Raw genomic sequence first — 19,381 nt, forward strand, 5'->3', positions numbered from 1 at the left:
GGCGTCTGTGTGTTTGCTCTACAGTACATTGCTGTTTTGTAATTTGTTTCATCCTTCTTTTAATCTTCAGCCACGTTCTGGATCAACCCCCAGTACAAGGTCACACTCTTGGAGGAAGATGATGACCCCGACGATAATGAGGTTGCCTGCAGCTTCCTTGTTGCCCTAATGCAGAAGAACCGCCGACGAGTCCGGAAGTCTGGGGAGGACATGCACACCATCGGCTTCGCGGTGTATGAGGTACTGCGAGATTGTAATGCCTGAGAAATGTTCATACAGGCATCAGCCCGAGTATGCTGAGAGCAGTTCATTCTTCCTCGAATGCATCCCAACTCTGTCCTCTTAACTATGAGTTAGAAGGCAGTCGGATGGCTGTTTGGGCACCAGTGTAATTTTTAATGCCTCCGTTGTGTGTGTGTGTGTGTGGGGGGGGGGGGGGTGGGGGTGTAATGAAGAGCATGTATTGAAATCCAACTTATGCATACCGTGGAAAGTATCCATATTCCTCCAGCTTGGGTATAGCTTCATAGGGGAGTACACAGGAAGCCCATGCTCCACGCTGATATGATGCTGTTGACTCAATGTGTTACGTTAATGAAAACTAGTGCCACTTATGGATCATAGATTCCTTAAACAACAATAATGTGTAACTAAAATATGCACATCAACAATATTTGTTCACCATACATTTGAGATCACTGATAGACCGAAAAATCGTATCCTATTTTTAATTTTATTCAAATTTACTCAGACAGTACGTATTATGTAAACCACCAAATAACTGATCATATGGAGTAGAGACCATAGATAAGACAATTGGGAACCATTCAGTTCTGATGAAGACCCCTTACAATATCTATTGGTATTGGTCGAAACTCAATGATTCCCTGGGAACGGCCTCTGAAAAGAAATTACTTTGAAGTGACTTTACTACACTAATTCTTGTTCAGCACTCTGTACTCAAAACATCAAACAGGGTTTGCCATTACTGTAACCTTAGGCTGTGTTTTTTTCATAACTCTTAGGAACGTGCGAGTTAAGACCATATCTATGTAAACTGAATAACAATACCTTTTGTGAGCCCACAAAAAGTTTAACTTCTAATACAGAATATTATTTTTAATTATGAGTCTTATACTTAATAATTTGTCTTAAAATGAGTCTAATTTTAATTTTTTCAACCACTCTCTTTGGTACATATGATTTTTTTCATTGGTGGGTTATCCAATATGTACTCTTTGGGTAAATTAATGCAAGGCTGTAACTAGGGTGGGATTTTTCTCCTCTCATTTACCTTGAATGTATGATGAATGAATATTGCTTAAGGAATTTAGTTACCCTTCATTGTTTTAATGGAATCTGATCCATGAGCTTGTGAGGCAGCTTTTCCATTAATGTATTCAGTATGCCCCATTCACAATGGTCCTTTTGGAGCCAATCCTGTCTAATCCATACACTGAGATATTTGTTAGTATGTAGTGGACACCTGCCCTCAGAAATCCAGTTTTGAAGCATGAATCTTCTCTGGATTCACATGCTGTGCATTATTCCACCATCTAGTGGTTGGGTCCTGAATTCTCCTTTGTACTATTAGTCCTTCTTCCCTCCATGTGTTTTTTTTTTTTTGCATTGACTGTCCCACAATTTGGTTCCATAATCAGCCTCTTCTGGCGTCAAAAGCCCTCCCCGGAAGTACCCACATGTGGTCACCATCTTCAGGCTCTCTAAGCATCACAAAGAAGAAAAAGTTATTTGAATGTTCGAGACACCGGAGAAAACAATGGATTAAAGACATCAAGAGTCCACATCAAGGAAGACTGGAGAATGTCCAGGTAGGGGCCCCCTGTTCCATGCGACATTGAAAACCCACCGTTTTGATTCTGCCCAAAGTGCCACCTCAGGTTTGCACAGAATGAGAACCAACAGGTGTGCAACCTTTGCCTCCCGTTTGACCACAGGAGCATCAACTGTGAGGCCTGTGTAGACCTCAAACCGAAGATCTTAAAGGTGGGAGAGAAACAGGGGCAGGCACATTATCACATGCATGGACAGAAGGAGACTCTGTTGCTGAGAGAGCCGGTGTTGAATGAGGAGGAAGACAACGTAGCCAAATTAGCTGAAGGAGAGGACTCCGATATCAAGTAGAGGGTTGTCAGCGTTGAAAAGGAACATCACAAACCGAAGGAGAAACATTTGCAGGTGACATTGATAGAACAAACTGGGGCGAGTATCAAACATCAGACTCAAAAACATAAAAAGCGGCCTCGGCGTTGAAAATCTTGCTAGCCAAAGGCAAGCAGAAGCCGAAATAGCCCCTTGGGTCCTATGCAAAGGGCACCACAATCGGAACAGCTTTGAAGAAGGCAATGATGTTGAAGGACAATTGAAGTTCAGAGAGCGAAAAAGGATAGAGTGAGACATCAATAATGGAAGCCTCGACATTGATAAGAAAGTTGACACCCATGCTCAAAGCCAAATATCGCCGGGCCAAAATCAAATGCAAGAAGAAACTGAAATGCACGCGATCCTGCAAAAGAAGAAAGAGGTTATCACCTCTCTGAGAGTTCAGGATTTCGTCGAAAAACTTTTATGGAACAGGCAGAAAAGGTTAAACATTTGGAAGAACTAGAGCGCCCAGAACCACAGAAGGAAGAGGAATAAGAGATCTTCAGGGAAGATGATGACCGTGAATCCCATGTCATGTTCCAGGATACAGATGGGTCGGAATACTTCCAAGAATCAGTGGCTGGACCTCGAGCCGAATTCCAGAGAGGAGGAGATAGACACTTACCCATCAAGGCCGTCACCTCCAGACAGTATCATCATGGATAATCAACTGATCAAAAGCGTAGTCTTGCTTTCTATTAGAGATACTGTAACCATCCCAAAGTAGGAGTCAGTACCACCCCATGCTCCCTAGCATGCTGGACCAGGGAAGAGAGGCCTTCAAGGAGCCTGCAACATGCAGGTCTGTAACACTAAGGGCTGAAAAGAAATGTAAACAATCTTCAAATGACCCTCCTTATATTAGAGGGACAGTACCAGAAGTCTCTATTATTGCTGAAAGAGCAAGCAAAAGAGCATACGTTCCCGCTGAATCCGGACCACCTCCGGACAAAGGAGGCAAAAAGATGGACATGGTGGGAAGAAAAAAAAAAGGAGCTGCCACTCAGTGGCGCATAGCCAATTCTAATGCCCTGCGCAACAGGTATGCATATCAGCACTGGGATTAAATGGCAGAGCTGATGTAACATCTGCCTGAGCAATACCAAAGGGGAGCAGCGTCCCTCGTAGAGAAGGGGAAAAATATTGCCAACACCTGCCTAAAATCAGCACTAGATGCTGCAGATACAGCAAGAAAACAGATGATGGCAGTAACCACCCTAAGAAGACATTCATGGCTAAGGGTGTCTGGCATCAACAGTGAGATGCAAGCTAACATCATTAACACCCTGTTCAGCTGGGAACAACTCTTTGGCAATGCAGTTTATGAAACCATGCAGCAACTCAAAAATGACAAATTCATAAAAAATATAACTTCTAAATGACAACTTTGCAGGATGTCATACGACAGCTACAACAAGAAGACTAAATGACAACAGTAGATCTAAAAGATGAATATCTTCACATCCCAATGAATCACCAGCACAAAGAATACTTGTGTTTTGTGGTAAATGGAGAACACTATCAAATCAAAGTGCTAGCTTTTGGAATAAAGTCACCACTTACAAAGTGTATTGCAGGAGTGGAGGCACATCTAAGAAGGCAAGGTATAAATGTATATCCTTACTTAGATGACTAGCTGTTGGAAGTGAACTACCTACACAGGTGCAAAGACCACATAAACACAGCATTATCAACACTACACAATTTGGGGTTTCGAATAAGCAGAGAAAAATCATCTCCCAACCCAGAACAAGAAAAGCAGTTCCTGGAAGCGAGAGTCAACGCAACAGAGGCAAAAGCATACCCTTGGGAGAAAAGAATACTGTCTTTACTGTAAGAAACTCAACAAAATGAGAAGGGTCAGCCTCTAACAGAGAGGACTGTGGTGAAATTGCTGGGGATGGGGAAATTGGCCTTCTGCATTCCTCTTATACCAAATGCAAGGCTGCGTATGAGACCAGTTCACGAATGGGTCCAATCTCAATGGTCTCAAGACACAGGATGTTGGCAAGATCTAGTGGTTGTCGCGCAAAAAGTACAGGAGGAGAAGGTGGAACAGGACAAGTATAGCAACTGGGAAACCTTTTTCAGCGCCAACTCCCACTGTAACCATTACCACCAACCACCTCCTCGACCCCTCCCAGTCCAGAATTAGGAGCAACCACAGCACCGAAACTGCACTCCTAGCAGCCACAGATGACATCCACACCCTAATGGACCGCAGTAAGACAACTCCCCTAATCCTCCTCCACCTCTCCGCTTCCTTCGACACCATGTCCCACACCAGCCTGTGCACCAGACTACACAACCCACGCATCCACGGCAAAGCCCTGGAATGGATCTGACCCTTTCTCACCAGCCGAACTCAGAGAGACAGGCTCCTACCTTTCACCTCGAAGCTGAAGGAAACCAGATGTGGAGTTCCCCAGGGCCCCTCCCTGAGCCCCACCCTCTTCAACACATACATGACCCTGCTCGCGAGATGGTCAGACACCATGGACTCCACATCGTCTCATACGCCAAAAACACACAGCTCATTCTCTCCCTCACCTACAAACCATCTACAGCCAAAACAAACTTTCACAACTGAATGAAGGCAGTCTCCGACTGGATGAGGAAGAGCTGCCTCAAACTCAACTCGGACAAGACGGAGATCCTCATCCTGGGCCCGCCACTTCTGCCTGGGATGACCCCTGCTGGTCCAACAGCCTCGGAACTGCTCCACCTCCGACCATCCATGCATGCAACCTCGGCATCTTTCTCGACTCATCACTGTCAATGGCCCGCCAAGTCAACGCCGTTGCCTCATCATGCTTCCACACCCTTCGCCTGCTCCAGAAGATTTTCAAGTGGATCCCCATCTACAGAAGGAGAACAGTCACCCAGGCACTCACCAGGATCCAGAAGAACGCAGTTGGAGGAAGATCCTTCTCCTACCTCACAGCGCAGACCTGGAACATGATGCCGCTCCACCTCAGGCGCAGTCCCCATCGCTGGCTCAGTTCAGGAAGGACCTCAAGACCTGGCTCTTCGACTGACCCACGTTCCCCAGCTAGCACCTTTAGACCTCATGGGGGATAAGCCGCACTTTATAAATATTGATTGATTGATTGAACACATATGCCTCGCATAGGGGTTGGGGAGTTCATATGGGGAAACTCAAAATCTGTGGAATTTGAAAAGAACAGGAAGTGGTTCAACACATGAATGTACTGGCTTTAAAACAGTGTTCCTTGCCTTAAAAGCCTTTCAGAAACATCTATAGGGAAAGTCATTACTAATTCAAACAGACAATCCAACAATAATGTTCTATCTCAACAAACATGGAAGAACAAAATCCTTTGCACTGTCAAACCTAGCACAAGATATCTGGAGGTGGGTCATCCAGAGACAAATCAACATAACAACAATACATCTTTCAGGGAAAGACAATGGTGCAGCGGACAAGCTAAGCAGACAAGCATCCTCCAACTCAATCAAACAGTACTCGAACAGATATTCAGGCAATGAGGAACACCAGAAATAGACCCGTTTGCAACACCAGAGAACGCAAAATGCCAGCCCTTTGTGTCCAGACTCCCACACCACCACTCCATAGGAAATGCTCTATCGAAAGACTGGTCAGGGAGATTTGCCTACGCTTTCCCCCCAATCCTGTTGTTACACAAGGTAAGCAGCAAATGCAAACAATCTCGATTGACACTTATTTTTATCGGTCCACAGTGAGTGAGACAAACCTAGTTCTCCGACCTGATAAAAATAGCCCAAAACAACATGCAGAGGCTACCGGGCCTACAAGATCTACTCTGCATGCAAAGGGGGATAACTCTGCACCCAGAGCCGGAAACACCGAGTTTAGCAGCTTGACTCTTAAGGACATAGGGTTTGGTCATCTAAGTCTACCAGAGAACACAATGGCGATTCTCAGGGAAGCAAGCCCAACAACAAGAAAATGCTATATAACCAAGTGGGAAAGTTACTCAAGGTGGTGCCACAAATTTGGCTTCTTACTAAGCAATGCAAAGGAAACTACTGTCTGATATCTCACACACTACTAGACAGCAAGCTAACTTATGCTTCATTGAAGGCGATAGTGGCCTACACAAGAGGTCATATTGGAAGGAGTTTCTTCAAAACCCTAGTAATAAAACTATTCCTAGAGGACACAAAACAAATAGCACCTCCAAGAAGGGTGCCCGCACCAACATGGAACTTAAACTTAATGTTCTCTCAAATAATCATGAAACTCCTTGAACCACTTCACAAGGTGCCTTTAAAACTGGTCACATTGAAGACGCGTCCCTTTTCACAATGACATCTCTTTGAATAGTAAATTAATTGCATGCAGTCACAATCCAAGAGCCATACATGCAAATACACAAGGACAGGATAGTCATGAGGACAGACTCACACTTCCTACCAAAAGTCATATGACTTTTTCACATAAAAAATCTATTCAAATATAAAGTTTCTTCCAGGAAACAAAAACACAAGTGGAGAGACCACTAGATGTCAGAAGAGAGATAATGTACTACACAGAAAAAAAATAGACCAATCGGGAGGGGAAAACACCGCTTTGTGTCATTTGCAGACACTAACAAAGGGAAACCCGTTACAAAAAAATACTATCTCAAAATGGATCAGACAGATAATCCAGATGGGTCACGCAACAGCGGGAATACAACTACAAACCGAATCAAAGGCACACTTTACTCATAAAAAAGGAGCAACAATAGCCTTTGGCAGATATACCGTTGCAGGACATTTGCATGACAGCTACTTGGTCATCATTGCCCATGTTCACAAAGCACTACTGCATAGGCATACGGAAGCTCAAATGGGTCAAAGGGTTTTGAAACATTTATTTTCATGCCCTAAATCCTCTTCAACCCAACCATCACAAGGATAAAAACCACTACAAAATCAATGTACAGCATGTAAATCCAGAAAAGATTCACGTTGCAAAACGAAATTGTTTCTTACCTGTAGGAGTAGTTTTGCATATTGAAGAATTTTCTGGATTCACATGCGATCCAACCACCTCCCCAGAAGATGAAGGAGAAATAAAAAAAAAAAATCTGAAGATGGCGACCACACTTGGGAGCTTTTGGGGAGGGCGTATGACATCAGGAGAAGCTAGATTTGGCACCAAATGGTGGGACATTCGACACTCCCAAAAACAAAACAGAGAAAAAGAGGACTACTATTACAAAGTAGAACCCCAGACCCAACCACTAGAGGGTGGAATAATGCACAGCATTTGAATCCAGAAAATTCTTCAAGCTGCAAAACTACTCCTACTGGTAAGAAGCCATTTTGTTTTTTTCAGTGGGGCTGTGCCACCTGTCGCTTTCTTTAGATCAGAGGTTCTTAACCTAGGGTCTGCAGACACCTAGTTTTTTTTAGATACCTACTCCTGGTTCCTGCAACTCTTCACAACATTAAATCATATTATCAGGTTAAGAAAGTATTAATACATAAAAAACAAAATGTATAAATTAAAGTTTTAAAATGCTCTGCGAATGTTTAGGAATTGGAGTTCTGGAAGCTAAACATTAAGTTGGTATGCTTATAGTCATATGTGGTAGCAGACAGAAGCTAGTATGGACAGTTGATGGCCTCAGTTGAAGCATTGTTATATGCAGATGGTAAGAGAGTCTGCATTTTTAGCAAAATAAACCGTGATATGCTGGAGTCTAGCATATCACTTCAACTTTTAGAAGTAAAACAAATTTTTGAAAAGCTCCTGCCTTAATTAAAATATATTAGTTTGTTTGTAAATTAAGTAAAACATTTCATAATTTGTGTGTTTCATAGTTCTATACTTATTTCTGTAGTGTTTTGAGGTTCACATCGTAGAAAGGGCATAGGTTCTGGTTTCCAGCTTCCTGTCGTGTTTCAGTGGGTGTTGTCAGAAGTCAAAAGGTATAGAACTACTCCTATAGCTATAGGGTCTGATTTAGAGTTTGACAGACTGTTTAGCCCATCGCAAAAGTATCTAATATCCTATCTGCCTTATTTCAAGTGCATTATGTCCTATGACGCTATGGTCTGATTACCTGTCTGCCAAACTCTAAATCAGACTCTGACATTCCGAATAAAAAATAAACATTCCTTAGTAGTGTATCAAGAGTGTTAAGAAAGTCAAACTTTGTGTGTACCTGGAATGTATGACTTACCCGGGTCATGTATAAAGGCTGAGCCTCATTATGAATATCATATGGTCTCTTATCTGTAGTGTGGTCTCAGGGAGGCTCCAAGAACAGAAGAAGTGCATTCTTTGGAGCAAGGCTAACTTTGGCTTTCCAGCCCTGCCTTCTGATTGGCTAAGTGCGCAGAGTGTTACTGTCTTGTGTTGCTGTGAGAGCTACTGCCTGCTGTGATTAGACTTCAGTCAGTTCCTCTGGATAATGGCTCTTCGTATTTTCCCCCACAGGTTCCCGATGAGGTACGCCATCCTGATATGTTCCAGCAATGGACTTGAAATCTGTAGCCTCTGCACATCGCCGCTGATATGGCTGGGGATGAGAAAGGCTGGCTGTGTTGGTTTCTGGTTGAAATTGTCCTTTTGCAGAACTACAAACCTGCTGCACCCCACCTTTAGACCCCAAGCACTTATGGACTCTGTTTGCCCAGACCTTGGTGATGTGTGGATGCTTTACCTCTGGGTTCTTCTGAAAAGAGCATGAGCTGTTTGTATGTTGACTTATTTTTGAGAGAGCAGATAAAAGGAAATGTTGATTTGCTAATTCTTACTGTGCCGGAGTAACAAGCTTGTTCTGTGTTCAGGAAAGGGAGCAGACATTACTTAGGATTGTCGGTGTGCTGGGTGATAGACCAGGAGGGCCGCATGCTTTGGAGCCTGCAACCATGACTGATTGTATGTGAGCAGAACCACTGCAACCATGCTGCCCCTTAGTCTTTGTTTAGAATCTGATACTGTTTGTGAGGGTATGGGGCCTGAGCTCTCGACAGATGTACAGGCATGTAACTTACCACCGTAGTGACAGCCTACTCCTGTGGCTTGCAGCATGCCTACTTTCAGAAATAGCTTCTGTTAGTTACATGTGCTGCCCTTCTTGCTGACTCTAAGGTTGGAATTCATTAGAAACACTGCATTGCAAGTAACCGCAGGAGATCATGACCTTTCAGTGAGTAATGCCCTGTATTAACCAGTGGTTAATTACAGCAGTACTAGTTGGGCCCAGAAGTAACTTTCCTCTTCCTGCAGTATGTGCAGCTCCTGACCTAGGTATCCCCATTCCAGGAGCCCAGACCCTGGTATCACAGTCTACAGTACGTGAAGCTGCCCTGAGGGTGCAAGAATCTCGTTAGTCACACATGCAGTTACCCGTTCTATGATTACTGAGCGCCTAGACGCAGATGGAAACTTTACAACCAGCTGTTGGTCATATCCTACTTTGATTAAATTGGGTTACAGCTTATTTGGTCAGCTGGTTGGGATCAGGATTATAGGGGGTGACAGGCTAAAGAAGAAAGACAGACATGGTGTTGGTAGGTAAAAAAAAAAAAAAATCTTCAGTCCACCCATTTCACATCTTGTATGAAGCAAACCCTTTGTCAAACAACCTCAAAACTCCACAAGGTTAAAAAAATTGTAATATTGGTACCTACTTAGGGAAACTTTAGCAACACAAAAGGATGATGGATGGAGTGCTGAACAATGCAAACACTCACCCCCCCAGTCACAGATCTGGGTTTAATCCATCATTCTTTTGCTCACCATGCCACCCCAGTTTGGACCCAGCCATATGCAAATCAGTATTGACCCTGTTCCTCATGGGAACAGTCCAGCTCGAACTCCCAGGCCAGGTGACCAGAAACAAGCATCCTGGGACCACTTTCAGGGTATCACCCTTCATCAGCCACCCTAGCTTAAATCCAGTGGCACAGTGGGCACGGGACCCACGTCTGGGCATACCTTTCCCACTTAGGGCAACTTTAGCAACACAAACGGATGATGGATGGAGTGCTGAACAATGCAAACACTCACCCCCCAGTCACAGATCTTGGTTTAATCGATAGTTCTTTTGCTCACCATGCCGCCCCAGTTTGGACCCGGCCATATGCAAATCAGTCTTGACCCTGTTCCTCATGGGAGCAGCCCAGCCCGAACTGCCAGGCCAGGTCCTCCCTGGACCAGAAACAAGCATCCTTGGACCAGTTTCAGGTTATCACCCTTCATCAGCCAGGCTAGCTTGAATGCAGTGGCACAGTGAGCACGGGACCCATGTCTGGGCATATCCTTCCCCCTTAGGGCAACTTTTGCAAAACAAAAGGATAATGAATGGAGTGCTGAACAATGCAAACACTCACCCCCGTCACAGATCTGGGTTTAATCCATTGTTCTTTTTCTCACCATGACACCCCAGTTTGGACCCAGCCATATGCAAATCAGTCTTGATCCTGTTCCTCATGGGAACAATCCAGCCCGAACTGCCAGGCCAGGTCCTCCCTGGACCGGAAACAAGCATCCTGGGACCAGTTTCAGGGTATCACCCTTCATCAGCCAGGCTAGCTTGATTCCTATGGCACAGTGGGCACGGGACCCTGTTTTTTAAGATTTACATTGAAAGTTGATATTATTTAAATATGGGTTACTTACATGTAAGTCTGTTCCTGAAAGTCCAACCTTGGTTTTGCCCTTGTGAAACAATATTGTGTACATAAGTACTAAAATTCTTGTAAGTTGTAGGTTACAAAGCAGCCTCATAGACAGGCCTCACATAACAGAGCAGATGCTATAGGAAGTTTCTTTAAGGCTGGTTGTATGTATCGTCTGTGTTGTTTAGCTTTGCGAGACATTTTTTTTGAAGGACCTAATCTAAACCATAGAAAATGTGCTCCACCAAAATTTACAAGTAGCAAACTGAGAATATTTAAAGCATCGGAAAGTGATTACAGTTAAGTTAGGTATAAACGTAGGGCTATTGTCAGGGTATAGGATCAGGGTGCAGATTTAAGATGTACCTTTGGGATACTGCATGAGTTAGCCTTTAGGTTAGAATTAGTGAGAATACGTTTGGATGCTGTAAAAAGGAGTGCTTCTTGTTTCTGTGCTTTAGAGCAGGTAGGATGGTATGTAGTTGTTTGTGTATTGCCTACATTGTTGTGCCGTTGTTGGTGATTGTCATGTTGACTCTTCAGTTCAAAGGTTGTCAAAGCGTTCACCTTAAGAAAGACTTCTTCCTCCGGCATCAGTCCTGTGCGCGCTCCGAGACATTCATCAACCTCCGGGAGGTCAGCAACCACATCCGCCTGCCACCCGGAGAGTACATAGTGGTCCCCTCCACCTTCGAAGCCCACAAGGAAGGAGACTTTGTTCTGCGGGTCTTCACAGAGAAACACTCGGACACAGAGTGAGTGAGATGCCCTTCGTTCCACTTGAGAGTCATTACTTAGATAGTGGGAAGGTTAGAGCACTGCTGCCCAAGAGGCAGGTTAGGGAATCTCACATCAGGCCAAGGATGCTCTTACAATAACGTGATTCACGCTTGTCATTTCCATAATGACTCTGCCTTAAAATGAGTTTTCTGGGATTTTTCATGATTTTCTTTCTTTGATTTCCCTCACAGCACTATTCACAGACCTGTGCAATATAGAAAACTGAGACAAAGTTCATTATAAATATTGTATTAGTGACCTGTGAAACGTAGCTGTGACTGCCGCAGGAGACAGGGGAAGGTGCTTCCATTGTCATACGTAGGATGTGTATTTATTCGAAAAACATTAACTTTTTGTTTATTTGCACATCTAGAAGTCATAGCAGTAACATCCAGAGCAATGTCTCATTTATTAATGAAGACTTCTGGAATTTCTGTGGTTGATGCCTCATGGCTGATCTGAGACTTGTCGCTGAGGTTGATGTTCAGGGGTTGATGGGAGGCTGATACTGACGTCTGATCGGAGAAAAATGTCAGATACCTGATGGAGGATAGCTGATATCAGGATGATGTCAGACAAGGGTTTTTGAAGGCTTATTTACGACAGGAGTGATTTTTGGACATGTATTTTGAGGTTCGGGCTAACGGCTGACCTAAAGGTGATGGTTAGTACACCATGTCTGAGGATGATGTGTGACCTGAGAGTGATATCGGACTGATTGATGATGGTTGATCAGAGGTGGATGCCTGGGATGGACAGGGTTTTTCTGAGGATGAGTGAAGCTAACATTTGACAGCTGATCAAAGGCTGAGCTCTAAAAAAAAAAAAAAAAACAATATATATATATATATATGTTCGATGGCATCTGTCGCTGTAGATACGCATGTTCTGCAATAGCTCGCCATCTGGTGTTGGGCCGGAGTGTTACAAGTTGTTTTTCTTCGAAGAAGTCTTTCGAGTCACGGGACCGAGTGACTCCTCCTTTTGTCTCCATTGCGCATGGGCGTCGACTCCATCCTCGATTGTTTTTTTTCCGCCATCGGGTTCGGACGTGTTCCTGTCGCTCCGAGTTTCGGAACAGAAAAAATAGTTAATTTCGGAAGATTTTCGTCGGTATTGTTGCGTTCGGGATCGGCATACTTACATTCAACACCGCATCGAAGATCGAAGAGCTCCGGTGCCCTTCGGGGTAATTTTTCGATCCTCCGTCGGGGCCTGGTCGGCCCGACCGCGTGCTGAAGAACGCCGATGGAACGGACCCCGTTCCGTTTCTGCCCCAAATGCCACAATAAATACCCCTACACAGACCAACACTTGGTCTGCAACCTGTGCCTGTCACCTGAGCACAGCGAAGACACCTGCGAGGCCTGTCGTGCGTTCCGGTCCCGAAAAACACTCCGAGACCGTCGAGCCAGAAGACTTCAAATGGCGTCCGCACCGACAGCCCGACGGGAGTTCGAGGAACAGGAAGAGGAAGGTACCTTCTCGATCCAAGACTCAGACTCCGAAGGATTCGACGATACACAAACCGTGAGTAAGACGTCGAAAACCACACAAAGAAACATTTACAAGGCCCAGGGGACGCCACTGCCACCAGGCCATGGCTCAACCCATAAAATCGGTGACCGACCGTCGGCACCGAAAAAGGCCCAAACAGTGCCGAGATCGTCCGACTCCGGTCGAGACACCGGCACGCAGCCTTCTCGGGACCGAGAAAGTGCTGGAGACAAGCCTCGACACCGAGATGCCGGTGTGGACACGGCTCGACGCCGAGACAGCGGCACCGAAACAGATCGACGCCGAGAGGTTTCGGCCCCGAAAAGGAAAAAAGTCACCTCGGAGCCGAAAAAACACGCAGACACAGTTTCGACGCCGAAACAAACTGCAAGCGACCCAGCTTCAGGCTCTTATACAGAAGAGCACTCGCTAACCTCCCAAATGCAGAAGCATAGGTTTGAGGAAGAGCTACAAGCAACTGATGCGGACCATACGCAAAAGCGTATCTTCATTCAGCAGGGGACAGGAAAAATAAGCACCCTTCCCCCCATTAGGAGAAAGAGAAGGTTGGAGTTCCAGACGGAACAAGCACCACAACCAAAAGTGGTGAAAAGAGTTACACCACCACCCTCTCCTCCGCCCGTGATTAACGTTTCACCAGCACAAACGCCATCACACTCCCCAGCTCACACCACCATGAGCCAGGGTGACCAAGACCAGGACGCATGGGACCTATACGACGCCCCAGTGTCAGATAACAGCCCAGAGGCATACCCTACAAAACCATCTCCACCAGAAGACAGCACCGCGTACTCTCAGGTGGTGGCTAGAGCAGCACAATTTCACAACGTAAGCCTCCACTCAGAACAGGTCGAGGATGATTTCCTGTTCAACACACTCTCCTCCACCCACAGCTCCTACCAAAGCCTGCCTATGCTCCCTGGTATGCTCCGGCACGCAAAGGACATATTTAAGGACCCGGTCAAAAGTAGGGCAATCACACCAAGGGTGGAAAAAAAGTATAAGCCGCCTCCTACAGACCCGGCTTTCATCACAACACAGCTGCCACCAGACTCTGTTGTTGTAGGAGCAGCTAGGAAAAGGGCCAACTCTCACACATCTGGAGATGCACCACCCCCAGATAAAGAAAGCCGCAAGTTTGATGCAGCTGGTAAAAGAGTCGCAGCACAAGCTGCAAACCAGTGGCGCATCGCGAACTCCCAGGCACTACTTGCGCGCTATGACAGAGCCCACTGGGACGAGATGCAACATCTCATTGAACATCTGCCCAAAGACTTCCAAAATAGGGCAAAACAAGTGGTTGAGGAGGGACAGGCCATCTCCAACAACCAGATCCGCTCCTCCATGGACGCTGCAGATACAGCTGCACGGACAATTAATACATCTGTAACTATCAGAAGGCATGCATGGCTCCGAACGTCTGGATTTAAACCAGAGATTCAACAAGCAGTTCTCAATATGCCTTTTAATGAAAAAGAACTGTTCGGTCCAGAAGTGGACACAGCGATTGAGAAACTCAAAAAAGATACGGACACTGCCAAAGCCATGGGCGCACTCTACTCCCCGCAGAGCAGAGGGAATTACAGCTCATTCCGTAAAACGCCCTTTCGAGGGGGGTTTCGGGGTCAAAGCACACAAGCCAGCACCTCACAAGCCACACCGTCCAGTTACCAAGGACAGTATAGAGGAGGTTTTCGGGGACAATATAGAGGAGGGCAATTCCCTAGAAATAGAGGAAGATTCCAAAGCCCCAAAACCCCTACTACTAAACAGTGACTCACATGTCACTCACCCCCTCCACACAACACCAGTGGGGGGACGAATAGGTCATTATTACAGAGCATGGGAGAAAATCACTACAGACACTTGGGTTCTAGCAATTATCCAACATGGTTACTGCATAGAATTTCTACAGTTCCCTCCAAACATACCACCAAAAGCACAAAATTTAACAACACACCATTCCAATCTCCTAGAGATAGAAGTGCAGGCACTATTGCAAAAGAATGCAATCGAATTAGTGCCAAACACACAAATAAACACAGGAGTTTACTCACTGTACTTTCTGATACCAAAGAAGGACAAAACACTGAGACCAATCCTAGACCTCAGAGTAGTCAACACTTTCATCAAATCAGACCACTTCCACATGGTCACACTACAAGAAGTATTGCCATTGCTAAAGCTGCACGACTACATGGCAACTTTAGACCTCAAGGATGCTTATTTCCATATACCAATTCACCCATCGCACAGGAAATACCTAAGGTTTGTATTCAAAGGAATACATTACCAATTCAAGGTACTGCCTTTCGGATTAACAACCGCACCAAGAGTCTTTACCAAATGTCTAGCGGTAGTCGCTGCACACATCAGAAGGCAGCAAATACATGTGTTCCCATATCTAGACGACTGGCTAATCAAGGCCCATTCGGTAATAGAGTGCTCAAATCACACAAATCATATCATACAAACCCTCTTCAAACTAGGGTTCACCGTCAATTTCACAAAATCCAAGATTCGGCCACGCAAGGTACAACAATACCTGGGAGCCATAATAGACACATCAAAAGGAGTAGCCACTCCAAGTCCACAAAGAATTCAAAATTTCAACACCATCATACAACGCATGTATCCAACACAAAAGATACAAGCAAAGATGGTATTACAACTCCTAGGCATGATGTCATCATGCATAGCCATTGTCCCAAACGCAAGACTGCACATGAGGCCCTTACAACAATGCCTAGCATCACAGTGGTCTCAAGCACAGGGTCACCTTCTAGATCTGGTGTTAATAGACCGCCAAACTTACCTCTCGCTTCTGTGGTGGAACAACATAAATTTAAACAAGGGGCGGCCTTTTCAAGACCCAGTGCCACAATACGTAATAACAACAGATGCTTCCATGACAGGGTGGGGAGCACACCTCGATCAACACAGCATACAAGGACAATGGAACGTACATCAAACAAAACTGCATATCAATCACCTAGAACTTCTTGCAGTTTTTCAAGCACTAAAAGCTTTCCAACCAATAATAGTTCACAAATACATTCTCGTCAAAACAGACAACATGACAACAATGTATTATCTAAACAAGCAGGGAGGGACGCACTCCACGCAGTTAAGCATGTTAGCACAAAAAATTTGGCATTGGGCAATTCACAACCAAATTCGCCTAATTGCACAGTTTATACCAGGGATACAAAATCAACTCGCAGACAATCTCTCTCGAGATCACCAACAGGTCCACGAATGGGAAATTCACCCCCAAATACTGAACACTTATTTCAAACTCTGGGGAACACCTCAGATAGACTTGTTTGCGACAAGGGAGAACGCAAAATGCCAAAACTTCGCATCCAGATACCCACACAAACACTCCCAAGGCAATGCCCTATGGATGAACTGGTCAGGGATATTTGCTTACGCTTTTCCTCCTCTCCCTCTCCTTCCTTACCTGGTAAACAAACTCAGTCAAAGCAAACTCAGACTCATATTGATAGCACCAACTTGGGCAAGGCAACCCTGGTACACAACGCTGCTAGACCTATCAGTGGTACCCTGCATCAAATTGCCCAACAGGCCAGATCTGTTGACACAGCACAACCAAAAGATCAGACACCCAGATCCAGCATCGCTCAATCTAGCAATCTGGCTCCTGAAATCCTAGAATTCGGGCACTTACAACTTACCCAAGAATGTATGGAAGTCATAAAACAAGCAAGAAGGCCATCCACCAGGCACTGCTATGCAAGTAAATGGAAGAGGTTTGTTTGCTACTGCCATATTAATCAAATACAACCATTACACACAACCCCAGAACATGTAGTGGGTTACTTGCTTCACTTACAAAAATCTAACCTAGCTTTCTCTTCCATTAAGATTCACCTTGCAGAAATATCTGCATACCTGCAGACTACCTATTCAACTTCCCTATATAAAATACCAGTCATTAAAGCATTCATGGAGGGCCTTAGGAGAATTATACCACCAAGAACACTACCTGTTCCTTCATGGAACCTAAATGTTGTCCTAACTAGACTTATGGGTCCACCTTTTGAACCCATGCACTCCTGCGACATACAGTTCCTAACCTGGAAGGTGGCATTTCTCATCGCCATTACTTCCCTGAGAAGAGTAAGCGAGATTCAGGCGTTTACTATACAGGAACCTTTTATACAACTACACAAAAATAAAGTCGTCCTAAGGACCAATCCTAAATTTTTGCCAAAGGTTATTTCACCGTTCCATCTAAATCAAACAGTGGAACTTCCGGTGTTCTTTCCACAGCCAGATACCGTAGCTGAAAGGGCACTACATACATTAGATGTCAAAAGAGCATTAATGTATTACATTGACAGAACAAAGAACATCAGAAAGACTAAACAACTCTTTATTGCATTTCAAAAACCTCATGCAGGAAACCCAATTTCAAAACAAGGTATAGCCAGATGGATAGTTAAATGCATCCAAATCTGCTACCTTAAAGCTAAACGACAGCTGCCCATTACACCAAGGGCACACTCAACCAGAAAGAAAGGTGCTACCATGGCCTTTCTAGGAAACATCCCAATGCAAGAAATATGTAAGGCAGCCACATGGTCTACGCCTCACACATTCACCAAGCACTACTGTGTAGACGTGTTATCCGCACAACAAGCCACAGTAGGTCAAGCTGTATTAAGGACATTATTTCAGACTACTTCCACTCCTACAGGCTGATCCACCGCTTTTGGGGAAATAACTGCTTACTAGTCTATTGCAGAACATGCGTATCTACAGCGACAGATGCCATCGAACTGAAAATGTCACTTACCCAGTGTACATCTGTTCGTGGCATCAGTCGCAGTAGATTCGCATGTGCCCACCCGCCTCCCCGGGAGCCTGTAGCAGTTTGGAAGTTACCTTCAATTATTTATATATGTATCATCTCAACCTTAAATAAGTGCATACTTAGTCACTCCATTGCATGGGCACTATTACTACAATTCAACTCCTACCTCACCCTCTGCGGGGAAAAACAATCGAGGATGGAGTCGACGCCCATGCGCAATGGAGACAAAAGGAGGAGTCACTCGGTCCCGTGACTCGAAAGACTTCTTCGAAGAAAAACAACTTGTAACACTCCGGCCCAACACCAGATGGCGAGCTATTGCAGAACATGCGAATCTACTGCGACTGATGCCACGAACAGATGTACACTGGGTAAGTGACATTTTCAATATATATGTTCGATGGCATGTGTAGCTGCAGATACACATGCTGTGCACATCCCGCCACCTGGTGTTGGGCTCGGAGTGTTACAAGTTATTTTTCTTCGAAGAAGTCTTTTTTTCGAGTCACGAGACCGAGGGACTCCTCCCATTTCGACTCCATTGCGCATGGGCGTCGACTCCATCTTAGATTGTTTTTTTTCCGCCATCTGGTTCGGACGTGTTCCTTTTCGCTCCGTGTTTCGGGTCGGAAAGTTAGTTAGAATCTCAGAAAAATCGTCGGTATTGTTTGCGTTTGGTATCGGGTTAGTTACAACAGATCGACACCGAATTAAGAAGAGCTCCGGTGGCCCTTCGGGTTTTTTTTCCATCCCCGTCGGGGCCTGGTCGGCCCGGCCACGTGTCTCTTCAAGGCTGATGGAACGGACCCCATTCCGCTTCTGTCCAAAATGCCATAACAAGTATCCATATACAGATCAACATCTGGTCTGTAACTTGTGTTTGTCACCAGAACACAAGGAGGATACTTGTGAGGCCTGTCGAGCGTTTCGGTCCAGGAAGACACTCAGGGACCGAAGAGCAAGAAGACTGCAAATGGCGTCGGCGCCGACAGGACAAGAGCGTTTCGAGGAGGAGGAAGAAACATTCTCCACCCAGGAATCAGACTCTGAGGAGATCGATCCAGAGGAAACGCTGAAAACCGTGAGTAAGACGTCGAAACCAAGAACTCACGAGAAAAGCGCTAAAGCCCTGGGGACGCCACCGCCAACAGGCCATGGCTTAACCCGAAAAGTAGGTGACCGTTCATCGGCACCGAAAAAGGGCGAGTTGGTGTCGAAGTCATCCGACTCCGGTCGAGATACCGGCACACAGCAATCTCGGGCCCGAGATAGTGGCTCAGAGAAGATTCGGCACAGAGACACCGGCACCGAAACAGGTCGGCACCGAGAGAGCACGACGCCGAAAGTAAAAAAGGTTTCGTCGGAGCCGAAAAAAGCAGCCGAAAAGGTTTTGGTACCGAAATATCCGGCCTCGGAACCGAAAACAAGTTCCTACACTGAGGAACAAGGACT

At 45.3% G+C, this 19,381-nt stretch overlaps 1 protein-coding gene across 1 annotated transcript in view; it reads left to right on the forward strand.

Moving 5' to 3' along the window:
• LOC138296826 (calpain-1 catalytic subunit-like) overlaps positions 1 to 19,381 on the forward strand; it is a 457,633-nt gene that overhangs the window by 363,669 nt on the left and 74,583 nt on the right. Inside the window, exons 11-13 of the mRNA XM_069236287.1 lie at positions 71 to 240; positions 8,603 to 8,614; positions 11,335 to 11,546. Of these exons, the coding sequence (XP_069092388.1) occupies positions 71 to 240; positions 8,603 to 8,614; positions 11,335 to 11,546 (394 nt within the window). The remainder of the gene's footprint in view (positions 1 to 70; positions 241 to 8,602; positions 8,615 to 11,334; positions 11,547 to 19,381) is intronic.

The sequence above is a fragment of the Pleurodeles waltl genome, chromosome 5 (assembly GCF_031143425.1).
Source record: "Pleurodeles waltl isolate 20211129_DDA chromosome 5, aPleWal1.hap1.20221129, whole genome shotgun sequence".
NCBI classification, from domain to species: Eukaryota; Metazoa; Chordata; class Amphibia; order Caudata; family Salamandridae; genus Pleurodeles; species Pleurodeles waltl.